Source organism: Atractosteus spatula, chromosome 12, assembly GCF_055471065.1.
Source record: "Atractosteus spatula isolate fAtrSpa1 chromosome 12, fAtrSpa1.hap1, whole genome shotgun sequence".
Taxonomy (NCBI): Eukaryota; Metazoa; Chordata; class Actinopteri; order Semionotiformes; family Lepisosteidae; genus Atractosteus; species Atractosteus spatula.
Window position 1 is genome coordinate 43,066,612 of NC_142717.1, and position 22,775 is coordinate 43,089,386.

General features: G+C 39.1%; 2 protein-coding genes across 8 annotated transcripts in view; one reads left to right on the forward strand and one right to left on the reverse strand.

Annotated features, from left to right (window-relative positions):
- dync1i1a (dynein cytoplasmic 1 intermediate chain 1a) overlaps positions 1–5,686 on the forward strand; it is an 80,948-nt gene extending 75,262 nt beyond the window's left edge. For all 7 annotated transcript variants that reach the window (XM_088928464.1, XM_088928461.1, XM_088928457.1 and 4 more), the window contains 2 exons: positions 1,895–2,020; positions 4,799–5,686. In XM_088928464.1, coding sequence (XP_088784590.1) covers positions 1,895–2,020; positions 4,799–4,909 — 237 coding nt within the window. In that variant the 3' untranslated portion in view covers positions 4,910–5,686. The remainder of the gene's footprint in view (positions 1–1,894; positions 2,021–4,798) is intronic.
- A 3,147-nt stretch (positions 5,687–8,833) lies between these two features.
- slc25a13 (solute carrier family 25 member 13) overlaps positions 8,834–22,775 on the reverse strand; it is a gene marked incomplete at its 5' end in the record, with an annotated part of 47,299 nt that continues 33,357 nt past the window's right edge. Inside the window, 5 exons of the mRNA XM_088928603.1 lie at positions 8,834–9,931; positions 12,012–12,102; positions 12,296–12,454; positions 14,365–14,503; positions 18,371–18,511. Of these exons, the coding sequence (XP_088784729.1) occupies positions 9,754–9,931; positions 12,012–12,102; positions 12,296–12,454; positions 14,365–14,503; positions 18,371–18,511 (708 nt within the window). The remainder of the gene's footprint in view (positions 9,932–12,011; positions 12,103–12,295; positions 12,455–14,364; positions 14,504–18,370; positions 18,512–22,775) is intronic.

Genomic DNA, 22,775 nt, shown 5'->3' on the forward strand with positions numbered 1-22,775 from the left:
TTTATCATATTACAACATGATCATATTACAATGTCGCCAGCAGCCATATCACCCTGCAACTCACAACTGGCAGCCCACTGAAGGTCAGCAGGTGTGAGCCTGGTCAGTACCTGGAGGGGAGACCTCCTGGGACAAACCAAGGTTGTTGCTGGAAGAGGTGATAGTGAGGCCAGTAGGGGGCGCTCAACCTGCAGTCTGTGTGGGTCCTAATGCCCCAGTATAGTGATGGGGACACTATACTGTAAAAAGGCACCGTGATTTGGATGAGACATAAAACCAAGGTCCTGACTCTCTGTGGTCATTAAAAATTTTAAATCCCAGGGCATTTCTATAAAAGAGTAGGGGTGTAACCCCGGCATCCTGGCCAAATTTCCCATTGACCCTTACCAATCATGGCTTCCTAATTATCCCCATCTATGAATTGGCTTCATTACTCTGTTCTCCTCCCCACTAATAGCTGATGTGTAGTGAGTGTACTGGTGCACTATGGCTGCCATCGCATTATCCAGGTGGGGCTGCACATTGGTGGTGGTGGTGGAGGGGATCCCCATTACCTGTAAAGCGCTTTGAGTGGAGTGTCCAGAAAAAAGCTATAGAAGTATTAGCAATTATTATTATTAATATTGCAAATTGCCACTGAGCAGCAGGGAGAAGTGGACTAAACTGGCTAAACAGAGCTATTTAAAGATGTTATTCTCACTAAATTTCACTTATAAGGTTTTATTGATTTCTTCTCATAACATGCCAAAATCATGCTTGCTAGAAAATAATTTATTTTGAGAAAATATTATAAAGTCTTGTAAGGTATTACCTTGCCAGCATTTTTTCTTCAGGCAGTCACATGAATCGTAGAAGATTCAGCAAGGCAGTCATATCCTAGTAGATGGCAGGATTTTGGCTTCTTCTCTGGTACTATTATATTTAAAGAATAACAACATTTTGTTGACAGTAATTTTAGAGTGGTATCATCATATCAGCATCTAATATTATTAGTACATTTGAAACTAAGTTATACTTCGTTAATTTTTAAATTACAGTACTGCGTCTTTATATGGATAGCACCTGTTTTTTTCAACACAAGATTCTGATGGCCAGTTGCAAAAGTGATTTATCAACATCAAACGGACACATTTTTCAATTAAAGCAATGTGCTGTATTTGAGCCCAAACAAGTCAAGTGCTAGAAAAGTCAATAACATATAATGTAAAATTTTTAATCAACCTCTAGAGCTCTGTGAGACCATTATGCAGAACATTTATACCCGCCCAGTTATTTGAACCCCCACTGCTCTGAAGTCTTCTGGCCTTTTTTTCAAGACCAGTGAAACATTGTCCTCTGTTAGATGTGGGGTTGTGAAAAAACTAAAGTAGGTTCCTCAAGTTGAATCTAATGTACTTTCAGGATGTATTTATATGTGGAACCATTCTGGTAATACTTCTCTCAGCTTGAGTACTCCTTGTGCTAATGCATGAATTTGGGAATCCAGCTGGTGGAAACAAACACTTGTATGGTCTTTATGAATAAAGAAATGATCTTAGCAGACATCTTCAAATTCGAGGGTCGTTAGCAAGGATCTTGGATACCAGCCAGATTTGAGCAGGATTTCCAGACCTTTTAAGTTGTCAAGAATCTGAGAAAAAGAGTTAAAGCAGTCTAATAAGGTGGACCAGTTTAATCATGCAGTGCAGATTTAATATGCTGGACTGTGAGCCACAGAGATCAGGGTTCAGGACCTCTGATGCCTTTTAATACAGCTTCTTGTTTCCCTTTTTCCATGAACTGCAAATAATGTGTCAGTATGGCATTGCTGTGCTTTTCCAGCTTGGCCTGCTCTACCTGCACATTATTTGTCAGGCGAGGGCTAAACACAGCTCCTGCGTTATGATCTGCGCAGGTGCCGACGGCGAGTGTGATGATCGAGGGGGCGTCGGCTCTGAACCGAGTGAGATGGGCGGCGGGAGGGAAGGAGGTGGCAGTAGGAGACTCGGAGGGACGGGTCTGGATCTACGATGTTGGAGAGGTAAACATGTGCACATGCATTCATCTTCTACCACCCTGCCCCTCTCACACACAGAGAGGCATCTGCCAGTCATGTTGTGTGAATGCTTGCCTTATAATTGACCTAGCCATGCATATATCTACTTTGTGAAGACGTCACTAGTGAAAATATTGATCATCCTAATACTTTACCGAGTCCTCCAGTAAAGTGAAAATGATCTACTGTGATCCTTTAGATTCTTCCATATAATAGAAACAAGGATAAGTACTGTACCTTTGATTAGACTTATTGAGACAATTTTTGCCTGAAGTACTTTATACTACAAAACGAGATTCTGTTTCCCATTGCAGATTGCTTCACTCAGTCAAATGAAATCCTTGGAGTAGATAAGAATTGTCAATTTAATTTCTTTTTTTAATTTTAGTTTCAGCGGCTTTTCAGAGGTTAAACGGTTTTCCATTAAGGCACATGTGTGATATTCTGATTCTGCACCAAAGCTGAAATTAAACCAATGTCTGATGCAAAGTTAGTACACCTGTTTCATGATACCATGAGCTGTGAGGCAGCGGTACTATACCAGCATACCACCCCCATTGCCTCACATCATTTATTTTGGGCAATGGAATTGTATTGAGAGGAAACAGTTTTTGTATGTTGTGTGTGTGTGTGTGTTTAAAGCAAACAGCATCTCCTTTTTTTATCTGTCTCTTCTAACACACGTGATTAAATAGTTCCAGATCTAGAGTAACTTCCACATCTTCATGTTGCAGTCCTTGTGACTCTGGTTTTATTTCAGCGTGGGTTTTCTAATTTTAGTTCTCTGAAGCAATATAATTGGAGACTGGCTGGTTTAACGTGTGGTCTAGGGTTAATGATAATGGTTGGTCATCAATAAAGTAAGTGAAGCTGAAGGGCCTTGATGTCTGAGCAATGCGGGGGAGGAAAACCACTGTCTTTTCCTAGGCGCTCCAATAAAAAGTTTGAATAGCTGACATTTTGAAAAAAGCGTTTGACAAGTCCTCGTTTTTATCAACCTATACATCAAATTAATGCAGTACTGTACCAGCCCTTTGGAGGCCACAAGATATTTTCCAGTTTTCTGTGTAACCTATACCCAGTGTATCATTGTAAGACAACCCTACACAGAGAATGTGACACTTAAAAAAAACGTCCATGTTCTGTGTATTTACTGTATGCATTGGCACGTTTATTTATATTTGCTTTTTAAATACATGTTTTTTAAAATTTCAGTACATTTCTTGTCTCGTACCACATGCAGAGAGTGATCCCTCACGCTAGAGTCTGTCAGTCTTGTTGGGTGAATGCCTGAGATGCCCTTTTGTGCTTTTTATATCACTGTAATTGCACCCTCTAAGGTTTCTACTTGGGTGGCGAGCATTTCACAATGGAATCTAACCGTATGGCCAAACTTATTTATTTTCTGAAATAAATTCCTATGCATTTAATAAAATAATTACTGTATTTTCAACTCAAAGTTTTAACTTTCATAAATGTAAAATGAATAAAAATGTCATCATACCCTTGTTTTCGACAGTTATTGGCATTGACACACCTAATAACCTACAGTATAAGGAATAGGAATATGAATATGGCATTTCTAATGTCAAGGATTAGATGTCAGAAATATTACTGTAGTGTGCCCATAGTGTACCTGAAGCAGTGTTTTCCCAGAGTTATACTCATAGTACCTGGCACACTGTGTTTTGCTTCAGAGTAAAGGTGGCATGACATTTGTACCTCAAGGATCGAGAATGAGAGGTAACTTGGGGATCCAAGTCCTACTTGTTGGGCTGTGTCAGTAAGAAAGTAATTTAAAATCCTGATTGAGACCAAGAATTTGCTGACCTAAAAATCCTTAAACATGTCCTAATGAAGGGTTATTTCAAATTCTAGTCCAAATAATCCCAGTAACAATAATTTAAAAAATGCTTTCAGTATGGACATGAGGAAAGTGTACAGTATACAGAAAAGTATAAAGAACTTTTAAAAGTCTCTTTAAAAAATAAAGTAAAAAAAACTCCAAGTGGCAAAAATGGATAATTACAAGGCACACATACAAGGGCTTAGACTGTAAGCTCTCTGCGTCTCCATCTAAACCACAGTAGGTGAAACCCCATAATCTTGAAATGAGGAAAAATGCAGAAGGCTGTACCGTAGACTGATTTTATTTAAATGTGGAGGATTCTCCTAGTGAAAAAGATGCTTCTTCCACGTTTCCTATCATATGGACAGTTTTAGATTCAAAACAAAAAATGTGATGATATTCTTTGTTCATTCATTTAAATAAGTGAAGATTATTTGGGATTTAAAGCTGAGGAGGTTTAGGAATGTAGTTTGAGTCATTATTGCTAGTTCTGAATTGTACAGCTGGACAGTGGGAGGAAAAGACAGAAACAACCAATGGCTCCTGAAATCTTCTGTAAGAGGACCAGATCACAGGCATCAGTGTTCAGTCACTAGATTGATACTTCCAAGTTCAGCCATGTCATATCCAGGCCTGGACTTCAAAGGGTTTCTCTTGGATCCTTGAAGAAAAGCTTTGATGAGACATATAATATGTACACCTAGAATAAGCTACTACTTGAGGCAACCAAGTGAGAAATTGGGGACACGTTGCCTCTTCTCATTTGCAGCCCTTTTCTATGTCTTGATTAAGCAGAAAACAAGTGTAAAACAGGGCCTAACTAATGTCTTTTCATGTCGTGTGAGTGGTTCTGATTGTGAGTTCCAGTCTACCGAAAGCTGCCTGAAATAAGCTTGTTGTCGTCTTGTCAACAGCTGGCTGTCCCCCATGCTGAGGACTGGACCCGGTTTGCCAGGACCCTGGTGGAGATACGTGCCAACAGAGCTGACGGGGAGGAGGAGGGGCCTGTTGAACTGGCCGCATAGTTCCTGCTGCCGAGTCAGAGCTTAAGGGGGTGACAATGCAAGTACCATATTCATTAACCACAGTGTTAGGTGTCGTGCATTAAATTAAAATGCCTGTATCACGTGCAGTGCACCGATGCCCAATCTATGGTGTACATGACATTTAATCCAAGCTGCAGTGAGTTTCAAAGGATAATATATTCTATTTCTCCCTTGCAAGCAACTTTTGTGATTAGAATTTTGACAATAGCTTATCCATGTAAGCAACTCCTAATATTTAGTGTTTTTTTTTCATATATAGTAGCTTTATTTATTGGTTAGAGGCCTTTGGTGAAACTGGTATTTACAGGCAGCACAACTACTATTAAATCCATATGAGACTGAATATGACGATGTGCAGATGTGGTTATTTACCCAGTGTGGGACTGAGCCAGTAACTTAAGATGTGGTGTTTCACACTGGTATCTGACATGCAGAATGCTTGTACGATATGCATATTGTTGTTTTTATTCAATGCAGAGTACTGCATGAAATGTATTTATTGGAGTCTCTACATAATTCTTGCAACATGTTGTAAAGTGTCATAAATGTCTACAGATCAGGTTATCTTCACTGAAAGTTGAAACATGAGGGTATTTTTAATTGGCTTACCTTCTTCATGAGGAAGAAGCTTGGTTATGAGGTTCTCCTGTCTATTTAAATGCTTTATTATTGTATTGTTTTTGGGCCGCAGTTCAAATGCAATGTCTATTAGTTTGCAAGAAAACAAAAATGTTGCCAATAAATAACACATGGTTATTTTCTGTTCCTTTTTTATTGTTTATTATACGAGGTTTGATTTTCCTAGGAGACAATACTAAAAAAACAGTTTTGGAATGAATAAAAAAAGGTAGAACATTAAGGTGCCTTTCAACTAGTTTGTAAATTGTTTTTTCAAAAGAAAAATAATGTGTCTTTAAAAGTGAGGACAGCAAGTTGTGGGCTTTTGTTCATGTTCCATATACAGTATTTATGCTGAAGAGATGCTGTCCACTGTCAGCTTACAAGTTATAAATTGTGCTTAAAACACTGGCTTGAACAGAAAGTAGTTAATTTCTTCCGGTGCAGCCTTTGGTACCCAGGAGCTTCTTAATAGTTCACCAGCAACCTGCTGATTGAGTTGTGGAGACAGCTTTGGTTCCTGAGACTCCTTTGTCACATTAAAATCTCATTATGCTTAAGTGTCAGCAGCACTGACACAACCCGAAGGCAGTTCATCCCACTCTGCTCTATAGATGTGGTAAAGTTTCCACAAAAGAGGAATTTATCTAGATCAAAAGGAACTTAAGCTGAGAAATTTGACTTCACTGTATTTGTGATGAAAATGTGCACAGTCAAAGGCAAGCAAGCCTAGTTTAGAGTTAAAAGACCTAGGAGCAAGGCAGGGCAGGGATAATCTCTGTTCCTGGAAGGAGGCCAATAATGAATGTGTATAAATAGAAACCTCAAGTCCTTTTCAGCTATATTTTTACCCTGATCCAATGAATCATTGAAAATCTGGAAGAGCAAGAGATATTCCAGAAGGTGCATTAACACGGTGTCTCTCGCATTGCATGTTAGAAGCACTCCTCACAGACTCACCAAAAAAAAAAACACCATAGAAGCTGTATAACTGTCCTACTCCATGGATTCCTCTCAAGCCCAGGAGCCCATCAAAGGAGCTCTTTAAAGCCTGTGGCTGCGTTGCATTCTGTCGCATGTTTTGCTTCTGAAGCAGCTCTGACATGTCGAGCAACCACATCAATGGACGTGACCACATCCCAGGAGGGCTGCGAATGAGAACTACTTCCTGAGGTAAGTGCTCTCCCTGCTCGCTCTGCACAGCTAGGGCGACGAGCACGTTCCCAGTTACAGACCCATCGACCTGCCTGGGAAAAGGCCAGAGTTGGGCAGACGCGTTAAGAAAAAGCATCGTACAGAATATGTTGGGGGGTCTACAGTACTTGCAGAATGAGAAGAAAGCTCCAGGGCACAGAGGTGGGAATGGCACCACCTCCCGATGACTTAATAACTAAATTTGACGTGAAGAAAAGTGATTGGAAAGTTACAATAACCTGTGTCAGACCTGTCAATGAATGTTAATACCCTGGCAGGAACTTGACCCCTTCTGAATGGTAATCGCCCGATTATTAACAAAACTGAGATTGTTCTCATATATTTGTGTTTTATTAATAGATATGCTGGCATTAATCACAGCTATCCATTTACGCTACAATTTGCAGCCTCTAAAGTGCTACTGCTGAATTATTTGAAAAGTGCTCAAGTGCTGAATTATGATGTTATTAAAACTTCACACGTATTTCAATGTTAAGTAATCTAATGATCTAATGGTCTTCTCTACAGCAATAGGATTCTAGGGGATAGTCAAAATGAATTGAGCAGAAATGGTATCAAACTGTATGGTATATTTACATTTTCAAAAGGCTTTAGATAAAAGTCCTTTTAAAAGAATCATTCTCAAATTGCAGGTGGTAGGAAAACTATATAAAAGCTGTAGAATACTAAATGGGAAGTGATGTTATCATTGAAAAAGAAGTGTCTATGCTGAAAATTTTGATCTCTACAGAATGTAGGGGAGTAAGAAAAAAGTCAAGCAATATTAAGCTAGTCGAAGTGAAGAATTAAAAGACACGCTATGTTAAAATTGTACAATGCATTAGGAAGACCTCATTTTTAATATTTGTACATATTTAATCTCCACTTTAGAAAACCTGCAATCAGTATAAATAAGAACTGCCAGACACATTTTGGGGCTTAAAGGAACTGTACTACACCGAAAGGCTAAAAAGAATGTAATAATTTTAATCTTAAACAGAGAAAAGTACTAGAGAACCTGGTTCCATTAGTGGAAAAATCCTCAAAAGTAATTAACAGTCAACCCATTGCTCATGAGAACTAAAAGAAAAACAAACCATGGGTGGAAACTATAGGGACGTACATTTACAACTGACAACACGAGGCATTTTGTTATACATAGAGCCTGGAACAAGCTGTGCAGTTATTTTGGTGAAACTGATACACTGGATGCTTTCAAGAAACAGCTGAGTGAGATGCTCTGATCATTTAATTTCTAGCAATGCAATAAGCTAGTTAGGCCAGATGGCCTTTTTCTTATGTTCTTATTGCCTTTCCCAGAAGGATCCCAGTCCTTCTTGTTTCAACAAGTGTTGAGAATATCTGCAACTCCCAGGAGGCCACAGAACTACCAAGATGGCTATCTTAGTTTACATGGCACAACCATTCCCTACTGAGAACGCCTTGGTATATATAAGGGTGTGGCAGGCTCAGCTCATGTGTCTTTTGAGGACAAAGCTCAGGTCTGTGTGGAGAGCAGGTTGAGCAGTGGCTTCCAAAATCCATAGGGAAAAGAGAGGAAAACAGCAGTTGGAGTAGTAGTAAGCCGTTGGAATAAGATGACTAATAAGATATTTTTTGTGTTCTGCCTGACAGTGGTTTGGGTTGGTAAGTGGGCTAGCCCCAGGACCCCGACAGCTGTGTATAAACGTTTAGTGAGGGCTCCAAAGTGGGCTGTTTTATCTGTGCTTCTGGAAGTGTGTAATCATTGAAGTACTGCCATAAATCAGGCAGCTTCAACAGTTGGATATCCCTTTGTATATTAGAGGACAGGCCTAGAAGAGTCTAGCTGTGGCAGCCAGCAACCCTGACTGGCACAGTATCAGTACTGGTGACGGGAGCCCTTCATTCCAGGCTGTGCTCTTAAAACAGTATACATATCTTGGAGCTTATCTTCGAACACAGAGTAGGAAAAAAAGCATGAAAAAGGTTCCAATCAAGCCACTTGCTTCAGTAAGATGTCAATTAAGAAAAAAGGAAAGGCAGTATGTTTAGTATCCCCATGATCAGTGCTGGGAAATTCTTCACTAACAAACCAATGAAACCATCTCATGTGGTACATCAGGATGTCAGACATTTTTTATTGTGTTAAAAAGACAAATGATATTGCTAGAAATTTTAAAAGGCTAAGAAAGACATTAAAAACAAAAAAAAAATTGATAATCAAGGTTATTTGATTGACAATTAAAAATTAATATATATTCAAGTGGTTAAATGATTAAGTTTACTTTTTAAACATTTTTTATCATTCACAGTTTAACAGTTAAATGACTCACATGCCTAACAGAATAGTGGCAAAGACAAGTCAATGAGAGGTTCAGAAATATACTTTTCTTTTCTCAGGCCTTACTTATCATGCTTGAGATGTGCTTGTACTGCTTGCTTGACATGGTTTTATTTTCACCAATGAAGCAAATTACATCCCAGCTTCTTTAAGAACAGCAACATTATCAGTCTATTAACAGAGCTGGGTTCTGGCTAAAGGGCTATGAGACATGTTCTCTTATGCATATGAAAGACATTCTAGTAAACACTTGATAATTCATCATCATTATCATTCATTATCTTAACAGCATCAATGCCGTACTGTCTTGTTAATACAAGTATTATTGGCTTATCAGTCACCCAACGCACTTTTAACAGGACATGGGCTATGCCTGGTGACTAAGGCAGGGAGGCAGCTCTACCAGCAGCACAGTGTTCAGAAATATCAGAAAAGAAAAGAATATAAATGAGTTCCTTAAATAGGTCTCATACTACACCTGGAATAAATAACAGTAAGGATTAAAATACAGCATGTTATTAACTATATTCCAGTTCTTTTTAAGACATGAATATTAGAATAGCCACAATACGAATTCACAGTATTGAGTTGAAAGGAAGCTCTCTGATGCCCCAGCAGCTGAAACAGTGCAGCCCAGTGACTGCTGGGGTGGTGTGGGACTGGAAACCAGTGATGATCTCCCAGGCCATTAAGACCGAGCTGGTAACGAGGGCGCTGGCGCCTCAAAACGGGGCAACTGGAGTCCAAACTTTCTTTCGATTCCAGCAAACGTAGCCAAGGCCAACTTAAAACCTCCAACGTGATCTGGATTCGGTTCTGGCAGGCTGATTCGAGGTTTAGGACGGGGTTCGGTGCCACTCGGTTTGCTGTGCCAAAAGGGAAAGGAGAAAAAAAGATTGTTTTCATTCTTTACATTTTCCTCCAGTTACAATAAACAAGTTAAGTGACTGTATAAGCACGCAACGGCAGCTGTTTCTTTCTTCTTGCCAAAATAATAAAATGTAATGAATGATTCATGGACATTAGCACTTTTGACCTTTCCAGTGAGGAACACAAGGAGTCATGTTGGAATTATTCTACATCTTCATATGGACATGATGAACTATGAACTACTGTATGTGTAGTATAGTGGAGAAAACTCACTCATTCCAAGGTACATGTATGCACTATTAAAACTATGACGTACGCTACCAGCTAGAAAAACGCATTTGGTAATGCCTACATTTCTCTAGGGTTATGAGAATGACATGCAAAATGTAAATAAACCCCTAAACTAGATTTAATAAGAAGAGTTGTATGATAGGCACCTTCACTTCGTAGGACACTTTCTTTCATAAACATGAAATAATTCTTCCTGCAGCTGGTTCTGGAGTTCGAATGAAAAATCCTGTAGTTACCTTACTAGACAGATAAGAATGAAACTGGCTCTATATTCATTCAAATGGGCAAATCTCAACAGATCAACTATTTTGCTCTTTTTCTAAATTGGCAAACTACCATGACAGGTTATATCATCAAGCTGAGAAATCACCAGAATGTTTAAAACTGAAATTTGAATACACTTTTTTCTACTATCTGTAATTAAAGAGTTCAGAATGAATAAACACCGTTCATTTTTGGTCGCAGCTTTTATGTAAATATCATATGATTTCCAGTCAAATATGCTGTAGCAGTCAGTTGACCTATACTTATTTTGATCTCATGACAGAGTCCTTCTTAAAAAACACAAAACTCAATGAAAAATAAAACTGCACTTCGATCAGAAATTTGTGATTGTATTCCAGAAAATCTGCTCACTTCTTCTCTAGATGTGCTGATATATCTGCACTGAACATCAAAAGAAACACCACTTTATGCACTATTTTTTTTTTAAGAATAAAATCTACAGATTTTGGATGTGGACAAAGTATCTTTGGTATCAGTTTGATTACTAGATCATTTATGACTGCCCAAGATACACTTGAGAGACTCATCTGTGAGAACGATAATAAGGCACAGGGAATGAGGCAATTTAACCTGCTGAATGTCAAGCGTAGTGAAAGAAAGAAAAACAGAAAGAAACCCTTAACACCCCACTTATCAAGATAAAATGTCAGGTCTCAGGTGGACCTGACAGCTGTGACGTCGAGTACTGTTTAGTGATGAACCAGACCACCCTGGTGGGCATCACCGGGTGTGGTGCAGATGTGCAACAGGCTAGTCTGTCCAGGTGTGATGAGCTGGACAGGAGTGTTGTGTTGCGATGGCAACCTGACTGCACGTTGCTACATCGATCACTTCCTGACACCTCACTAGCTGCCCTCCCTGCAGGCTCATCTTGACATGACAACATTCCAGCAGGACAATGCACGTCCTCATGCTGCTTGTGTAACAACGCCTTGTTAGCAGGATGAGGATGTGGATGCCCTGCGTGCTAGACTGAACCCTATGGAATGTTTACCAGATAAATTGGAATGATTTTAGGGATCAGGCAGCAGTGAAGAGGCACATGGCTATCCAGGCTTCACAAGAGGAATATGACAGGATGCCATGAGACAACAACTGCTAACCAGGGCTAACCATGAGTCACACATTTATGGCTCCTATCGTTTCTAATGGCAGCCACACATTCTAGCATTCGAGTTCTCCCAATACACCACCTTGTTAATGATCAAATGCAAAAATATGCAGCACAATAAATTGACTATCATGACTGTTCAATAAAATATCACTGCACTTGACAGGTTGTTAGCATTTTAGTGCAAATAACTTTGTGAGTGTGTTGCATTTGCAAGTGATATGTTTCTTTATACAGTACGCTCAAAATATCGTGAGTATGCATATCCCATTGTCGAGTGCTAATTCACTTTTTTGTGAACCTCTCCCGCACCCCAAGATTATTACACCTTGAAAAATAAGCTGATTTGGGAATCACCAGCTGCGAAATAAATGAGAGCACCAACTTACTGTCCGCCAAAGTCGACATTAAACCACCTCTGCAGCAGCTCATAGGTAAGAAGTGTGACACCGAACTGAGGGGAGGAGCGGAACACTCGGGCTACAAAGCCAGAAAACAGAAATGATTAGACACCAGGAGACAAACCCCACCATTAACGTGATCTGCTGCATGAGAAAAACTTCCTTCGCAGACATAAATGAGCAAACAACTCTTCAGAAGCAAATGTCTGTTGGGTCCTAACGTGCTCGGCATTCAAATAACAACTTAAGGAAAATCTGTTAAGGACTCGTACCTCCAGCGCCTTTCCAGAAAGCCCTGGGACCCTCTTCTCTAAGGATCTTGCGGAAGCAGTCAGTGACGCCGGTGTAAGTGGTCTGTCCGGCCCGAGCTGCCACTTGTAACCTTGTCTTGATAACGTCAGCAGGTGTCACTAAGGAGGCTGCAGGCATACCTGGGGAATTAAAAGGATCGTTACCGTGCCAGGTTCATCTGCAAAGATGAAAGGAAACCCTTGCCATGTGTCACAACTTTATTTGATGTTGGTGTTGCAATAAATAATATTTAGCAGTGACCAAGGTATGGAGCGTGATTTGTTTTAATTGCACGGACAATTAAACCCGACAGAATTGTAGAACTGGAAAGGATTAGTTTGCCTGTTCAAAGGCTGGTAAAATGGCGATCAAAGTCAGCTGGTCCCATTGTTGCATACTTCATCCTTTGGAATAAAACCAGAAGAGAAGTCTATGAAGCAAGACAATGAAAGCTGATGAGCTGGCATTCCTCTCCTCAGACAACACCAGTCATTTTACTTCCATGCTTTATTTTGAGTGTTTCAATCACCCTTTTGAAGGTCAACCAATGCAGTCTGGCAGCCTCTTTGGATGTCAATGACTTTCTTACATCAGAATTATCTATTCATACCATGACTGATGACCAGGACTGTGCTGACTGATAAACACTACAGCTATTAAGCCCTCAAACGTGCCAATTATCACTGCACCTTTCTCCTTTATTGGTACAAAATATAATTTTTTGCTGTCGTGTGATTTTCTTAATATAACGAAAACAATCTGTATTTATTCAGATGAATCCACTCTGCCAGATTCTCATTTACAATGATGACCTGGCCAAAAGGGCTCACACCAACGTTACAAAGAAAACAAAGAAAAGATCAATAAAAACATAACAGCACATGACAGAAAAGAGAGATACAATGTCAACAGCTCCCAAGTGTCAGGCAGAAAAGCTTTAATCACATAACTGAAAACGCCCTCTGGGATGAAGGTGGACAGTTTTTAGCTCAATCTGCAGATGGTTCTAGTTATTAACAGCGGCAACTTGCAATGACTTGTGCGCAACATTAGTACTGCTCAGGGGACGTTCAGTTTGATGAAGGTGTTTTTAATATACACCTTCATGAATCCAAAACAAGATTTACTCAGACTAAGATTCACTGATTCCGTTGTCCTGCTGAAATATTTTTTTCAGTGTCTCACTCCCATTTTTAATAGGCATTTTTATCAGCCTTTTCCCAGTTATAATCATTATTTTCCCAGAAACCACAAAACGATATAAAGCTGCCCCATTATAGAGCCTTCTTTTAGAAAGGAAAAAAAAAGGAATGTGATTGGATTAACTGCATTGATGGGAAAAGAAGTGGCCAAATTCTAATCAAATATTTTAGCAATGACTTTAAGTTTAAACAGGCAGTCAGTCAACCTAAGTGGTGAAACTGGCACTATAAGTACTCCACTCATTTTTCAGTTTTCTTCCATTTCTAACCATGACTGCCGGTGCACAGATTGAAAAAAACTATCCTGACTTAAAGGACTTTTCCACTGTGCACTGTTGTCCAACCCAAGCTGGTGAGCTGAAAGATGCACAAAATCCCCTTTGAAAAAGGGTGTTCTTTAAAATGAATTTATTTTGTTTCTTTTATTGTCCAAACCATGGTGGTTTGGCTGTAATAATCAGTGTCTCTATTGAATAGCTGTTTTCTTTAGAAGTCTGTGAAAAAAAAAACAAAACTAAAATAAACCCACAGGAAAAAAAAAGATTGGATATAAGCCAGAAAAGAAAAAAAACTCAAAGTTAAAGCATCGGTTAAAAAAAACACAGAAATAACGCAGAGAATTTTTCTTTGCATTTACAACCTGGAAGAACCACTTATTCCAATACAGTGCGGGTCCTACTACTGTTCTGTAACTGCCAGGTCATATATATTAAAAGTGGAAAATATCCCTGAACTTGGCACAGCTGCTACGCTTGAAAACCAAAGCTAAATCACTGAACATTCTAATTAGGAAACCACAATGGAGACAGTGGTCACAGGCAGCTACTGAAGACCATGTGGGGGCTTACCAGCTAAGACTCCCGCAAGCAGCAGACTCCCAGCGCCCACTTGACCGTCCTCATCAGCAAAAGCAGCTTTGGCGTGAGCGTAGCAGGGGAAGTAAATGGCCGAGAAAGGAATATCGCGCAGAAAGCAGGCCTTTGCACCCTGGGACGGAGAGAAGCCGGATGTTAATTGCGAGTGCACCCCGGGGAAAGCAGGGACAGGAGACGTTACGTTAGCACGGATGCACACTAGTCTGTCTTGTGCAGCTCCAGAGTTTCCCCCTCCCTATCACATACTGTAGCAACCTCAAGCAAGCTGGCGGAGCACTTCAGCTTGATTCTAAGAGAATATGAAGAAGGAGAAGTGATTATAGAAGTGAAAGTATAGAATCAAATAATAAAAAGCAGCGTCTAAAATGTGACCCGCTTGATTTCTAAATTAGACTAGTACAGTCATTGGAGAGCGTTTCACGTACAAGCATGGATCTAAGAAAGCAGAGGTTCTAATTATACAATATAATGAGCATATTTTTATTCAACACATCATAACTTGATAACTAAGCTATTATGTAATCCACTTTATTCCATTTTGACCTACTGTATGCCTGTACCTTCCTTTCTAGTTTGTATTACTAATAAACATGTTTCAAAACATGTTTTAAATCAGCCAGCTCACTTAAACCAAAGTTAATGTTAGATTTTTTCTAACGATACTGAAAAAAATGGAAAATCTAATCCTTAATTGCTTCCAAATAAAGCCTGATGTGCAATATATTACTTAGCAGAAAAGTGACATCAGATTTCAACTCGCAAGTGTCACAAACAATTCTGAAAGTATTGCTCTTGGAAAACCAGTGTTGCTGCTGTTTGGCAACTGATCCTGAAACTAACAATCATGTACTTATTCTGTGATTTAACTTGCCAATTAAACATCATTTAAATGAATTCTCTGTATACATACTAGATATTCTATTCTCATCTTTTTATATGTCTAAAAAGATTAGAAACACACACAATAAGGTGCTTTTCCAAACAAACACAAACATTTACAGCTGTGATCCATGTTCTGAAAGGCAATATCTTCCCTTCATCAAACTCTTTAATGCCAAGTGAAGCACACTTAAGACAAGCCTCATTTAATTTCCAGGTTAATCTGCGTTCACACACACACCAGCAGCAAAGATCCCTTCGATATCTCTTTCCTCAAGTCACTCTCCTGTCTGGCCATGCAGACAACCTGCTGAAAGCCTGAAGATAACATCAATATCTCTTAATATGGGGGAGGCTTAATAAACCCTGTGCACCTTGAAATGGGAATTCGGTGATGTCTGCTACAGCTCAGCTGCCACTTCCAATCAGCGTAATGCTTGTAATTCCCTTAATCTTGCAACACAAGTTAAGTTCAAGTTCAGAGGGGAAAAGGTTGTAGGCTGTATGTAAGGTGAGACACAGATGAACAGAGGCAAGATCCTTTGCATGTGAATTACAATTTACATTATCAATACAAGCAAATATGCTTCTGCACAAAGTACATTCACTAGAAAGGGAGGGTCATTATGCACACAAAGACATCTCTGTAATAGGCTGGGAAAAAGGAGTCAGTGGGTCTGGAAGGTGCAGGCACACCCTTCTGTCCTGCTGTGAATGCTCACGGATGAAGGCTTTTTTGTGCCAAAACGTAGACCGCTTCAAATAAATTATTATAGAGTCTGCGTCCTATTCATTTCATTGTTTTTGAAATAATTTTCATAGGACGATGCCTTAATAATATTCGGTGTGCATTCTTTTTTTTCTTTTTGGAACTTTGAACAGCAAAATTGTTCTGGGCTCTACTGCGAGAAACACATAAAGTTAAGTGTTTTCAATAACTCATGTGACCCATAAATCAATCGGATGAGAACAAATTTTAATTTACGGTGATTTTCTGTAAAGTAAACTATGCAACTGGGCCTTGTACTGGAGCCCTCTGAGTGAAACAACTTGCTCAAGCCCTCAACTCCTCTGAACCGTGCTGAAAAGAAGGTACTATGCTACTTGTTTTTTGCGTCCTAATTTAATCCCAGAATACATCCCCAGGTCAGGGAGACCCACAGTGCAATAACAAAGAAATGCAGAGTTTTTTTCGGGCCTGAGACTTTAAAAGAAACTGTTAATAATAAATTCAAAAGGCTGCAAGTGCTTAAAAACAATGGAAATCCAGCAAAACCCACATGGTTCACATTTATTCTGTAGGGAAAATGATTTACATTCTTTCTCCTAATTTTCAAAATAGGATCACTACAGGTTCGTAAGTCAATTTCATGGTTCATTAACAGACATAAACTTCAGTACTATAAAAACAGATTCAATTACCTTTTTACCTGTCAACTTTGGAGCACATAATTTGTGCTGTATTTACATGGATAGCACCATTTGCTTGGACATGGTAACAATACCATTGCCAGTAATGAGTTTCTAAATGTTTATACAAAATGTAGTGAATGTGTTATCTGCAGCTTCAGGTTTATAGTCCTAAGGAACACATATTTCTTTCTCAAGAGTTTAGTTCAACTGTAAATGCCAGTTTCAACTGCTATTGTAATCCTTTTACTGGAATGTCACACAATAGGATCACCTTGAGCAAAATAAAACAACAAATTACCACCTCAATAGCAGAAAACAAACCAATTGCCATTGGTTTCCATTTGCATCTTAGTTTTTCTCCAACGACCAAAAACAACATAATGGTCTGGGTGCTTAGACCTGCTGTTAATGTGCTATTATGCAAACTGGCCATTAAGAGCACCGGACCTCCAACACAGGATAACTTTCCTTCAATAACTGTGTATTACTTGGTTAACTTCTTAATGCAAACGTGGACACAAGCGCCTACGGTCTAAGAAAACTTGACTTAAAAGGAGCATTTCATTTGAAAGTTAGCTTTAAAGAATTTAGCAAAAGCATTTCAATTTCCTTAAAACAAGTTAGCCCCACATATCTTGATATCCAACTATACTCTAAATATATATTAAAAGAAACATTCTGGCTTCCAGTTTAGGGTGTGTCAAGGTCATACAGTTGCAATGATTTATGGTTATGAATATGAATTAACCTTCAACCAATCACAGCACTATGAGACAGAACACTTACAACTTCTTCTCATTTTGCCTTTATGCGCAAATAATGTCAAAATGTGGCATTGCTGGAAGCATGTTCTTTTCAATACATACATATGTCTGTGGTACGTGATCTACGTACTAACGACTATGTTTATTAATTTGCACTTACATTTGCACCCATTTATACAGCAAGACATTTACGGTAACAACCTGGGTGAAGTGTCTTGCTCAAGGACACAATAGCTGTGTCTCACCTGGGATTTGAAACTGCTCGTCACAGGTCTAGAATCGTGCCTGTCTCTATGTGGTATGCCATACCCATGAGCCCTAATAAGGGCGAAATAATGTCTGATAATAACAACATCACCTGTCAAAGGTGTTGACAAATTATTTGTAGCCATTTAAGCCTTGTATACATCACAAAAATATTATTTTTTAATCTTTTACCTATGCCCTGTAATTGTTTGCTTAGACACGGACACATCTATATATACTGTACATAACTCTGTATCTTTTGTGCCGCACTAGTGCAATTTGTTCAATCTGCAGCTGTCTGGAGAATGTGGACTGGATCAAACCGCTATGGACAGGGTCTTGCACCAACATAACAGACATCACTAGTGTGTGCCACCCATGCTACACCTTAATCTTCATTGGGTGGTCTCTTGTCCTCTTAACACTACAAAAACCCACATAAGCTATAAGCTAGGATAGCTGCTGTGGCTCAGATATGGCAATTATTTATCGTCAGTGATCCAACAAAGAAATAGAAAATATTCAAAGCCTTCGCCAGAGAACAACTAACAACGGTAGCTTCATACTTGCAAAATCACCACTGAGGAGTTGGGTTCTTTCTGCTGTCGGCTGAAGGCAGCATCGCAGTGAATTAAACAACTGTGTATGAAAATTTCCCTGCGTAAAAGTGATGTTACCTTATAGAGCCCAAAGAAGCCCAGGTCTCTTATGACCGACAGCGCGCTGACTCGTGGTCCAGTCGTGATCTCCCCAGCCACCTGCAAGCGGATCTTCACGATCTCCAGAGGGTTTGTAAAGATGACCTGCGAGCCCCCAGCCTGGCAGAGAAGGAAGAGACATAAGAGCCGATAATATTTCCCTGCTCTTCCAAAGATAGATTAATTCATCCTTTGGTGACAGGCCACTCTTGTCTAAAGCAGAAAAAATATTCACCTTCTGCCGTAGTATCATACGTTTTGTTTTTCGTTTTGTAGAAAAATTATAATTCTTTCCAAGAAACGACATACATTTCTTCATTCTGCTTTGCCTCAAACGCCAATACAGGTGCTTACTTTATTTGTGAGGCTGTTCTAATTATTTGTCTTGTGGAATTTAATTCAGAATATGTCTGCTGTAATTCCCAGTAAAATGTGTTTCCAGCAATCAAACAATAGACTAAATAACAAAAGAACGAACAAAAAAAACATGCATTTCCAGTTCAATGGAAATCACTTATTCAAGGCACCTAAACAATTGTATCACATTTTATCTGCTTAAAATCAATCAGATCTTTGAGTCCTCCATAAAGTTATAAAATCACAGACAAAAGTATTTGGGAATTTAATAGGAAAAAAAACCCAAGAAGGAGGCATTTTTTATATCCTTCCATTTTCTAACCACTTTATCCAGTAGAGGGTCATGGGGGAGCTGGAGTCTATCCTGGCAAGCAAACTGACACACACACACACACCAGGGCCAATTATCCAGAAGCCAGCTAACCTACCAGTTTGTCTTTGGACTGTGGGAGGAAACCAGAGCACCTAGAGGAAACCCACAAGAACAAAGGGAGAACACACCAGATAGTACCCCAGGAAATAAACCCAGTGCTCCAGTGCTGCAAGGCAGCATGTTAACCACTGTGCCATTGTGCGATCTCTACAATTTCTACATTGTCAGATTATTCTACTGAAAGACAAAGCAGAGATCCTACTACATTCTAGACTGCACATTATTACTTATTATGAGAAAACATGTAAAACCTCATTTATATTTAGTGTAACTATTTGGGCAACCAACATTTCATATGAAACATTGCTATATTAATCGAGCTTTCCTACAGTTAGAATGAAATACATAGTTGCAATGGAAAAATACACTGGAAAATAAAAACAGCAAAAATGTTGACAGCACAAATCCTAGGAACGACCTGAGAATGGCTGTGTTAATAAAAAAAAGAAAGAGGAATTAACAGAAACCAGGTGATCAACTCAGTCAACCAAAAGACTGTTACAGCAATTCTAAAATAAAGTGCATTACAGTGATACAAGAGTACACATTTGTACAACATACAACATACTGGAGCCAGCTGTTTGAAGCACCTTGCTCACCGGGGCACAACAACAAACTCTCACCTGCGATTTGAGCCTGCAGGTGTCCAGAGGCTTAACCACTGTTCCACACTGCTGTGTGGTCCAGGACGGACGAAACACAAGAGAACAAAACCTACCCCAACTACCCCCAGGTAAGGATGACCAACCAAGGCATCTGCAAAATCTGGAAGAAGAGCTGTTCGGGCAGCCGAGCCCAGGAATTTGACATGAGAACCGAGAGGAGGCGGACCAAACTTTCAGATTTGAGTAGTTCAACTAACGTAACAGCAGGGAAGTCAGGATGCAAACATTTGTTACAAACAGTACTCGAAAGGAAGCAATTAGAGGTCTCGATGAAGAATTCTGACCGGTTCTTGAACCACATTTATGGTTAAGGGAACATTAATAAGAACAAAACATGTTCATTTGTTTTGAAAGAAACATTATCAAAACATATCACCGGTGAAAAAGAGGAAAAGAAATTAAATCTCCGGTTGGTTATACATTCTTTGTTAAAAAATCATTAGGCTTTGTGAAGGCCTGTTTTTTTTTCCCTCAGGCACTGGCAACCTTTAGATTTCAGAAGGACCAATGAGTGTTGAAAAAGAACATTCTGAGCTCTCTGTTACTCAGTGCTAAAAGGCTTATTGGTCTCAAGTTTGTATTCTAGCAAGATAAAAGTTTAAGAATTATGAGGTCTACTGCTACCTACAAATATGCAAGATGTCATTTTAGTCTGGCCTTCTCAGCTCCCAGATTTCAAACCCTCAACATATTGTGGATCAGACTTGGAGGCGGCGGACACGTAAAGAAAGCCAAAGATGACAATAGCACACAAAACTGAGTATAAAATAAGGAAATATTCTACCAAAATACCCAAAAGCTGTAAACTGAATACTGAATTAAGAATGCTTACTTTTGTCAAAGCTTGGTAATTTTTTTAATTCTATTTTATGCATGTGATTTAATATTTTGTTGTTTTATCATAACGTTGAATCTATAATTATAACTTATAGATTATATGGCTATAAATTACATAATTTACAGAAAACATCATATTCTTTGTGTTTTTGTAGATTTGCAAATATATCTGTTTGTGACTACAAATACAAAGATTTATACTAGCCTGAATAACTTTATAAAAATGATCTAAAGAGCAAAAGCCAGAGTTCAGCTCCTAGAAGAAAAGCTTCTATCACACCTGTAAAGGAGAATATTAAGAGTTCAGAAGCTTTCTCTGAAGGCAACAGGACCCTCAAACGTTTTGAACTAGTAACAGAGTTAAAACGAACACTTGGGTTGATGCAGATTCTTCACATTTATAGAGCAGGTCTTTTACACTGCCTTTAACAGGACCAGTAGTGTATTACTTATGATACTGGGCCAGAAATCTACCTCACTGGTGCTCTAGAATGACAAAATAAGAACATATTTACAGTCCTGCTTCAATTTTTATTCTCCCTTTCCTGTTGCTATTAGTTACTAACTTTGTAAGAACAAAGCCGCAAAGCTCAATTAGATAGACATCAGTTTCCATGGGTTTCTCTCCACTACCACACAAAAAAGGCATTGAGTGTTTATTTTCTTCCAGGAGTATGAATGCTGAATTGTTTGTGCATTTCTATCAAGTTCAAATTTATTAATTTCCAAATCTGCAGTTTTGTGCATTTACTGGTCACTTTTATAACTGCTACCATCTTTTTGAGAAAAGATTTAATCGCTTAATTTAAAGCATGCTTTAAATGGAAAAGAGTAAAACAACCCACCTCTCTTCCAAACAAAATTACAGTAGCAATTATAAGGAGGGAAAATTTCCGAGGGCATAATTTATACTAATTTCAATCTTAATTTAAAAGTAAATTAAGATTTTTAAACCTAAAAGAGTCGGTTTATGTGATCGCATCTCCTGTAGCTTGATGTTGTTTCTGCTCAATATCATTCTTTATGTAAAGTGGACTACGTCCTGTAACTTATGCTAAATTGCTTTATATTTATGGTAAATAAACAGTCCTTGGAAAGCTGTGTGAGTACAAGGGTGCAGGGAAAGTGAAACAGAACCAGGCAAAATTCTGAAGGTCTCTGGAAAAATACTAATAATTCTTACACTTATATAGTACTTTTCTGGACACTCCACTCAAAGCGCTTTAAAGGCAAAGGGGATCCCCAATGTGCAGCCCCACCTAGATGACGTGACAGTGCTCTCACCACACATCAGCTATCAGTGGGGAGGAGAACTGAGTGATGAAGCCAATTCATAGATGGGGATTATTAGGAGACCGTGACACCCCTACTCTTTTATAGAAACGCCCTGGGATTTTTAGTGACCACAGAGAGTCAGGACCTCGGTTTTACGTCTCATCTGAAGGGCGGCGCTTTTTTATAGTATAGTGTCCCTGTCACTATATTAAGGCATTATGACCCGCACAGACCACGGGGTGAGCTTCCCTGCTGGCCCCACTAACACCTCTTCCAGCAGCGATCTTAGCTTTCCCAGGAGGTCTCCCATCCAGGTACTGACCAGGCTCAAAGCTGATGAGCTTCAGTAGGCTGCCAATTGTGAGTTGAGAATAAACCTTTACCTGTTCATATAGGTGCCTATCACTATAGCCAGCCAGGTGATATAGCTGCTGTCTACAGTGATAGTGATAGACTCTTATAAGATGTAGACCAGAGTAATGTTTTGAGAAACATACTGCTTTTAAGAAAATTACCAAGGGAGACAGAAATAACAGAAAGAAAGTCAGGAGGACAAGCAAACAAAATAGCAGGCTAACATTTTAGAAACTGGAAATGAATCCTTATAATCGTATATAATATAATGACTCCTTATAACAGCACTTTACTACACATTAACAAAGCAATTTTAAATGAAATCTCTGGCATCTAATAATAAGCATGCAATGAACCATTAATGGAGGGCAGTTCCTACCAGGTTACTGACTAATGCTCTGTTAACATACTGCTCATACAGCTTTTTGCACTACCACTACAAAAGGGGAATTTGGCATAATCG